Here is an 8,852-nt window from a genome sequence, read left to right on the forward strand (position 1 = left end):
TGCTGTAAGTTCATGTTCTGTCTCAATCAAGGTTCACTTCAGGCCAGGTCATCTCTAATCTTTCTAGGGCAGGAATTGTCTTTGTGGGTGCATACAGAGTGCCAAGCACAGTGGATCATGATGGGAAATTCATGCTGATTTTGCAAAACCAGAAAGAACGTGACCTTAAAATGTCATTTTCTTGAGCCCCTTGTTTTCAGATTATTAGGTAGATGAGGGAAAAGATAAGAGATTTCATAGAAACACACAGTTGTTGAGGTTGGAAAAGACCTCTAAGATCACTGAGTCCAACTATTAAGTTACCATTTTTGTGGCAATTTTTTTTTTGTGGTGGTGGATTTTCTTCCTATCCCAAAGCTGCTTCATGTGAATTTCAACTTGCAGAGAGATAAAACATTACAGTTTTCTTTGAAATGGAAGGTCTCATCCCAGCTCAGCAATAATATATGACATTTTTCAAACTGCTCACAGCAGGGCTGCACAAGAGCTTAGGGCAAGAAAAGACTCTGCATGTTTCTCATTGACAGAAGTATTTAAGGGGTAGAGTGAAAATACCCAGTGGGATTTATCAAAAATTCCAGAGACAAGATACAAGATACTGATCACCAGAGAGACTGCTCCTCCCAACAGGAGCATTTTCTATAAAACTGTGATTTTCCTAAGTATCAGTATTCACTTCCAACAATTTCATCACCCCCTTGTTGAAGAATCTGTGGCCACACGAAAGAAAAAACAAGGATCTAGGATTGAAAACAACAGTATTTCTGAAACAACAGCTTAGGAGTCCCCAAAAACATGCTTGAGCCAGAGGGCAGACACAGCCAAGCACAGTAAAAGGACTTCTTGCTCCAGTGCATCTGGAAAGAAGTTAAACATAGGGACAGATCCCCCTCTGCCTGTACCAATTCCAATTAACAGGGCTGCAAACCAGAGGTTGTTTCCTTTTGGCAAACAGGATGGCAACCTTTTACATTCCTTTTCCACCCACAGGGATGCAGAGGGATAAGACCCTTGGACTGTCTACAACACAGTGAAAATACTTGAAAGGTGGCATTTTTGACCCAATTGAAAAAGCTGCCTGACCTCATCTTGGGGTTTCCTCAACCACTGTGTGTCAGCAACCATGCTCAAATCCCCAGAACATCATAGCATCTTTGTTTATAAACAGAAGCAGCAATGTTGGATGCCAGCTACACCTGGTTTCAGTCTAGAACAAGATGGGTTTCTGGTATCCTTAAGAAATCATCTTCAACTAGGTGTTTTCTCGAAAGAATAGATGGAGAGATTTCTCTATTCCCAGCTAGTCCAGGACTCTCAGGCTACAAAAACAGACATAACACAGCAGAAAAGGGAGCTCACCCTGGAAAGAGTCTGCACCTGAGTGGTGCAAATTGCCATGGTGCTGTGCGTGATGGCTGAGATTTTCAATGGCAGAGTTCAGGGCTCTGGGTGAACAAGCTGCAGAGCATGACAGACCAAGCAGAGCCAAAAACTGCACTTGGTCTCACACAGCCATTACTGCTTCTTCAGCCCAACCCACTGCCTCACTGAACTCCTCACTGATCCAGTCCATGCCCAGCTGCAAGCCAGTATTGACCTGTGCTATTTACAGACTGCCTTGTGCACCACAGCCAAGCAGCAAAGCAGGGAGGTGAAAACAAAACAGCACAGAGCAAGAAATTCAGGAAATGCATAAATCTCAGACTGGAAATCAGAAAGAGACCACTTCCCTCCAAAAAAGGACCATTTGGATGCTTGATTTATTTGGCAAAGTGTTTTGTAAATGAAAAGCTAACAAAACTAGATTCAACCCTGACTGCCCAGTAACTGAGAGCCATCAAGGTGAACACCTTTGTGTCAGTAAATCAGAGTTAAGCCTTGATCTTGCAATGTGAGTTGCAGAAGCATGTCTGTACCAGCTGCACACAGCCTTCCAGCTCTGCAGAGGCTCAGCCATGAAAGAAAGACCAGGGAAGATGATGAGTTACAGCTTTTAAATGAGTGAACTTACCGAAGCTGCAAAGTAGTAGGCGTAGCTGTCATGGGGGTTCCACTGCACTGCCCCAATGTCCCACTTGCTCTGCCGGGAGATCTTACGGTGACCCTCATTTGGGGCATCCAGGTTGACAATGTAGAGGAAACGGCGGCTGCAAGACACACAGACACAAAGGGGCTGCATCTCACAGAACTGATCTCAAAACCCCAAGTTCACATGAAGCTCATGGCCTTGTGTCTAGAAGCACAAGAACCAAAAGAAGAGAAGCATTTCACAACACAAGTGAAAACACCATTCCTGAAAATGCTACATTTGACTACATACTTCAAAATTGACTTTAGAGAAACCCCAACAAAGACAAGACACAGTGAAAGTAAACAGGGTCTGCAAATGTAGTAGATAGCTTACACCACAGAAAAAGCCAGGTAACTTGGATACAAAAGAATGTGCTGGAAAATAGTGCAAACACATTCAAACAGGGTTTGCAGGCATAATGCTGCAGCAGCAGAGCCTAAGTGGCACAGGCCTGGGAGTCCAAGGCAACAGCTTCAGCCTGGATAGGCTGCTCTGAGCAAGAGTTAATGAGCCTTGACAAAGATGATTCTACGTGGGTGCTTCTTTCCACGCCAGTTTGAGGGCTTGGTTCCACTGACAGTACAAAAACACCTGCACAGAGCTCATGCTCAGCTGCAGCAGCTTCTTAACGTGGGTGGACACAGTCCTGCACAGATTTGGTTCCATTACTTACCTGAGCTAACTCTATATGCAGCAGAAATAATTCTGCGTGATGGCAAATCTGAGCTCATACATCCTGCTGGATGTAGCCAACTCCCCACAAAGTAAAGTATCGTCCTATGTGATTCATCTTACAAGCAAGAGAAACTTCCCAGAAATAACTGTGAGCCAGCTGAACCCTATGGAAGACCACCATCAAAACATAATGAACCCTACATAATTAACCACATAAGAATCATCTCTCAGCTGCAAAGCGACCATACAGCTGCTCTGAGCACTGGCCATTCCTCCTGTTACTCCTGTGCAGTGCTGCCAGACTAAGGGTTTACATGGAAGCAAGCACTGCTTAGAGCTGTACCAAAGGACTTGGTTCCTTGAAGGCTGACCAAAGATCAGCTACACTCACATGATTCTGAAATGAACATCCTAATTGGTGTGGCAATTGTGTTACTGATGGGGGACAGGAATAACTGTTAGTACTGAAAAGCAGGAGCTGGAAAGGCTCTACTGAGGTGGTTGAAGACTTGCCCTGGAGGTGGATACATGAGACTGAGCTCTCCTGGGAGCTTGGGCAACTTGGAAGTCTGTGGCACCTACTGTGTTTGTGAGTACCATCCCACACTGAACCAGCAGAGAAGCAGGTCAGAGAAGAGACCCCCACGGGAATATGTAGGGTAAATTTTGTTAGGAAATAATCTAATCCATATTTCAAGACAATCCAAACAGTACTTCATGATGCTCCATCTCCCATATGGGGATCTGGGAAGGAATTTACCAGGAAATCCACACCAGTATTTTATTGCGCTCTTGTTGCTGTCTCTCCACTCTGTATCACATTGGGAACATGACCCAGAATCAGTTGCATTAAGCCTTGGACAGAATTCAGCTGCACCTTTCTGAAACAATCCATCAACCCTCCAGCTGAGGTCAGCCTGAAGGTTGCTGCTTGTGGAAATGACTGTCACACCTCCAGCAGGGACTGTCACACTCACCCTGAGAGTACAGCACGCTGTCCCAGGCAATCCACTGACATGGCAGTCGCCTGTTAAAGAGAAACACAGAACAAAACTAAATAATGCCTGCCAGGTCAGCTGCTCAGTCCAACACATGGCTTTAGGGAGGAGTTCAGGAACGTAACATCCCCTTAAAGTAGCACAGGGGGGCAGTGGGCATAGTGGTTGATTTTGGGATGCAGGACAGCACACAGAAACATCTTTGTTGTTAGCATAAACTGAAGACAAAACCTGGCAGACAACATTATGAGTACTAAACCTTGCTCCCTTCTCCCTGCTATGGCAATCACAGCTGCAGCCTTTCAATCAACAATCTCTAATAATCTGTAATAATCAGCCTCTGCTCCTGCTCAGGAACTTTCTCAGTCTCTCTCTTTCATTGCAGGGCCAGATTTAATTATATATGTACTGGGAGATAGAAATGCAACCATTTGTGTATGGCTGGTCTCCAAAAATGAGAGATGGCTAAGTGGCATCAGAATTTACTTTGCCATTGCTTGTAAAGAAGGCTCTGAGATAACTTAAAGGCCATTAGAAAAAAAAAATTGAAAAGGACTGTTTGGATATTGTCTCTGCCTCTTTTTGTGCAGAATGAACTGGCTGATCATCTTCTTTAAATGCCAAGAGAAAAAAGGAAAAATTTACTTGGAAAGCTGAACAGTTCAGCCCATAAACACAGATATGACTTCAACAGAGTTTGGGGCATTCACAGTACAGCATCAGAATATGCCCCACATTCTTCACACTAACTGCTGTCATCTTCAAAGCCACCTCTCTGAAGGTTCAGGATGTATCTCCTGCTGCTGTTCAGGATTTTAAGTGCTCTCAGGGTGGATGTAACAAGTCTTCAGGATGTCCCAGAGTTACTATATCCAAGCATCACTAAAACCTGAGAGACAAGACAGAAATCCTGCTCCATTTCAGTCAGATCTGACAGCAGAATATCCATCACAAATTCTGAGCTTCTTCAGCAGGGGCCCATCCCCTCCTTGCAAATACCCCAAGTGAGGGAAAAACAGCATCAGGGACCCATTCTTCTCTAGAGTCCCCATGGCAAATAGCTACAGCTGCCTGTAGAGTTTCAGCAGGAGCTCATGGTAAACCAAACCCCATTTTAACACTTTTACTGTTCCAGGAACAACCCCCTTTCATTACTTTTTCCTAGGCAAATTCAATATTCTGGTGAGGTTTCCTTAGTCCTAAAGCTAATGCTGTAAATAAGCAGCTAGTTTTAAGATCTCTAAATGAAAAAAGAAACAATTACAGCTTTCTAGACTCCACAGCACCTTGCAAAACACAGAACAAAACCTGCAAAACAGTGGGTTACTGAATCTATTAAAAAAAAAAAAAATCAAACAAATCAACAGAAGAAAGAACTTTTCCCAAATGGTACATATTTTTCTTCTGAGGAATTAAAATGAGGATCACACTAAAGCCAGTAATCAGTGCTTTCTCATGTGATGAAGGGCTAGTCAGAAGACATATTTCATACAGTTGGGGCCATCTTCCCTCAAGACAGAAAAAAAAATGTCAATTTAAAGTGATTGATAATTTCATATAGAAGTTTATTTTTTCTAGTGTTGGCACCAGGACCTCATAAATCCTTACAAAATGTTTTCAATAATGAACACTGGTAAACTGTTTTTTTTTCCAGGCACCAAACATCAAAAAATGTAATGAACAATCAGAATGAAGTAAAAAGTTTCACATGTCAGGCTGCTACTCTGATTGGTAATTAAGTTGCTTTATAGCAACAAACAGTTCCCCATGATACAAGAGTCTTATCTAGGCACAGGGAAAAACCAAACAGCTGTCATGTAATGTGCTCAGTAGAGTGATATGTCAATCTTCACAGCACAACCTTCCAGAAGGGGGGAGTTGAAACTGAACAAACCAACCTGAAAGCAGTTTTTATCCTAAAACAACACTGTGGATAGCTAGAACTGCTGTTCATGAATAACAGTGACATGAATAAGCACAGCAGGAGCACTGCACATTTGAGAACCCGCTCTGAACCCACAGCCCAGGCAGCATCTTCTCAGACTTCAAGCATTTACTTTGGCATTTCATTCTATTTCTGTTAGGCAAGCCAAAGAAAACTTCTTTTCATGTCTGAACATTCATTAGTTTCCAATTTAGCTGCATTCTCTCCACCTAAGAGGCAACACATCAACCAAATTTGACATGGCCATGCTGTTTCACAAGAGCAGTAGCAAACTCTTAACAAGCAATATCAGCTCCCTGCATACCTAACCTCCCATCTGCACACTGAATTGCTACAAATGGTTCTATTTCAGCACTGCCTGAGTTTTACCCTCCTTTTGATGCCAACAGCCCAAGAAGAGCCTGGGGGTCTTGTTTAAATCTAAGACTACACAGAGTGCGACCTCTGTCAGCTTGTACAGAAAAGTGACATTTGTTGGTGACACAGGCCCCAAAACACACAGTGATTTTCTGATGTGCTACAGGTCGGGTGCTGTAGCTTTCTCATGACACACTCCAGCATGGTGAACGAAGACAATTGCACTGTTTGCAGAGGTGTACTGGCTATAAATATAATAGCTGCCCACACTTTTGATTTGTTTCCATTTGGGTTGTTTTTGGGGTAGGGATTTTGGAGCTAGTGTGGCCTACATGCAGAGCTCAAGATTGGTACTGGATGATTTCAGCCAAGGTGCTCCAATTTCTCAAGCTCAGGTTTCCCACCTGCAAAAATGTTCCGGTAGACTCCTAAAAAAAAACCTCAGACACAAATATAAAAATTAGTTTAGCCTGGAGCAGCAGTCTGGCAGCCCCAGCCACAGCAGTTCTCTGGTTTCACATGGGACAGCAGGCAGGTCAGAACAGTTCCACGAAGATCACACCAGAGTAAAGCAAAGTGACCAAAACCCCTGTGCTCACTCTCTGCCAAGGTTTGTGCCGGTGCAGGAGTGACACTGAAACCAACTGCTGCAGCCTGGGATGGCAACATCTGTCCCTTCTGTTCCCACACACCAGACATTACAAGTAAGCAATAAAGTCATGAGGCCTCCTATCTCCTAAGCCAGATACAACGTGAATCTGCGATGCAAGATGATGCACCCTCATATCTCATTACTGGTTTCCTGAGGACAGATCCTCAGTAGCAGACAAGGCTGCTTTAACACTTCTGGGAGGAAAACGAATACAAAACTTCTGAGGCACAAGAGCAAAAGGTTTTGTGAGCTTACAGAGGGCAGGCTGGATGCAAGCACTCAGGATCCAATGCCTCTGTTTCCAATGGTGAAGGCAGTGCCGTTATTGCTCCAGCACAAGAGGACAAATCAGATGAGAGAGCTTCCAGACCTATTTTTTTTTTCGTCTTTCTGGGTTTCCTGCTGAAGCAGTTCATAGTTCACCCACTGTATCTAGCTTTGTTAAGTTATAGTCAACACCTTATCCCCCCACGTTTCTTAAAACAGAATCATAGAGTCCTAAAATGGTTTGGGTTAGAAGGGATCTTAAAGATCATCTTGTTCCAAATCCCTGTCATGGGCAGGGACACCTTCACCAAGTTGCTCCAAGCCCTGTCTAGCCTAGCCATGAACACTTCCAAGGATGCAAGAACAACTTCTACAGCTGCCTGTGAGCAAACTCTGAGCAGAGATCTACTGTCACCATCAGCTTCAAAAACAATTTTTTTGCTATTTACAAAAAACTGAAACCTGCTTTTTATTTTAATCGAACAACACTCAGCAATTTATTCAGCAGTGAGACAGCAGCTGTAACGGTTTCTGGAAAAACTGACAGAGCCATAGAATGGCTTGAGTTGGAAGAAACATAAAAGCTCGTCTTGTTCCAACCCGCTGCCATACACAGACATTTTTCACTAGACCAGGTTGCTCAGGGCCCAATCCACGCTGGCCTTGAGCACCTCCAGCAAAAGGAAATGAGGAAAGACGTGTGGGAAGTGGGAATACCGTATATTAGGCCTGAAAATGTATTTTTTAAAAAATACAAGCCCTAATTAAGATTAGAAGTTAAGTGCCCCGTGGACTAAGGCGTTATCTCTGCGCAAGACTCCACACCGCCTCAGCCCCGGCCATCGCCGCCGAAAGGCCCCGCGGGGCCACCGAGCCCTCCCGGGCAGGGACCTCCCCCCGCTCCGCTCGTCACGGGCCGGCCGGGGACTGCCCCCGCGGCGCGGTGATGCGGCAGCCCCCGGACCCCCAGACCTGGGCGTCGCGGAACTCCACCACCACATTCTCGCTGCTCCAGCGCGCCGCCATCTTGGGCCGCCCCAGCGGCGCCTGCGCGGGGCCTGCGCACCGTGGGGCGTCGTGCAGGGACTGCTGGGAAATGTAGTCACGCCGCTCACCACCCCCCACCCGCCCCCGGCCCGGTGAACTGGGGCAGTGAGTGCCGTGGATCCGGTGGGGGTCCCAGGGCCCGGTGGCGGGGGGGGGGTCCCCGTGCGGGCCCGGTCTCTCCGGAGGGGCTCTGGCTGAGGAGGCGCGCGGATGGTCGCAGCCCCGCTACAAAGCAGGATGTGCGCGTGGCGTGGGTCCAGGGTTGTGTTCCGCGGGACAGCACCCGTTCGTCGGTGCGGCAGCGGCTCCGGTTCCCGCGGCGGCGGCGAGCGCAGAGCCGGGCGGCGGCGGTGCAGGGGTTAAGGGCGGCGGGCCGGGGGGGGGGGGGCGGGGGCGGGAGCATGCGTGTTGCCGGCCGCTATTGTCTCCGGCGCGGCGCCCAGCACCAGGCGGCGGCCGCAGCGAGGCCGTACCCGGCGCAGCGCACCGGAGCGGGGCGCGTCGCCCCCGCCGCCCCCGCCGCCCATGGGCCGCAGCTGATCCGCGCCCGGCTCCCGGCCGCGCCCCGGGCACCAGCGAGGCGGGCGGAGCTACCCTGCCGGCGTCCACCCCCCCTCCCCCGCCGCTCCCTCCCCGCTCCGCGGCCCCGGAGCCCTCGGCGGCCTCCGCCGGGGGTGACGGCGGCGGCGGCAGCGGACTCGGGGCGCCCTCGCCCCTGCGGGCCCGGCGGGGGGAGGGTACCTGGGGCGGGGATGGGTTTTCGCCCGTAGCTCCCCGCGCCCCCCCCCTTCCTTCCGCCCCCTCTCGCCTCCCAGCGGGGGCGGCGCGGCCCCGTTCCCC

At 48.0% G+C, this 8,852-nt stretch overlaps 1 protein-coding gene across 5 annotated transcripts in view; it reads right to left on the reverse strand.

Moving 5' to 3' along the window:
• The window catches only part of WDR59 (WD repeat domain 59), a 48,242-nt gene extending 40,251 nt beyond the window's left edge, over positions 1–7,991 (reverse strand). For all 5 annotated transcript variants that reach the window (XR_009933529.1, XR_009933530.1, XM_062499718.1 and 2 more), the window contains exons 1-3: positions 7,938–7,991; positions 3,724–3,773; positions 2,012–2,147 (exon numbers count right to left, since the gene is read on the reverse strand). Coding sequence is in view for 3 of the 5 variants with exons in the window: in XM_062499718.1 (XP_062355702.1) it covers positions 2,012–2,147; positions 3,724–3,773; positions 7,938–7,991 (240 nt within the window). In the remaining 2 variants the exon portion in view is untranslated. The remainder of the gene's footprint in view (positions 1–2,011; positions 2,148–3,723; positions 3,774–7,937) is intronic.
• Positions 7,992–8,852: the final 861 nt, after the last annotated feature.

Source organism: Cinclus cinclus, chromosome 11, assembly GCF_963662255.1.
Source record: "Cinclus cinclus chromosome 11, bCinCin1.1, whole genome shotgun sequence".
NCBI lineage: Eukaryota > Metazoa > Chordata > Aves > Passeriformes > Cinclidae > Cinclus > Cinclus cinclus.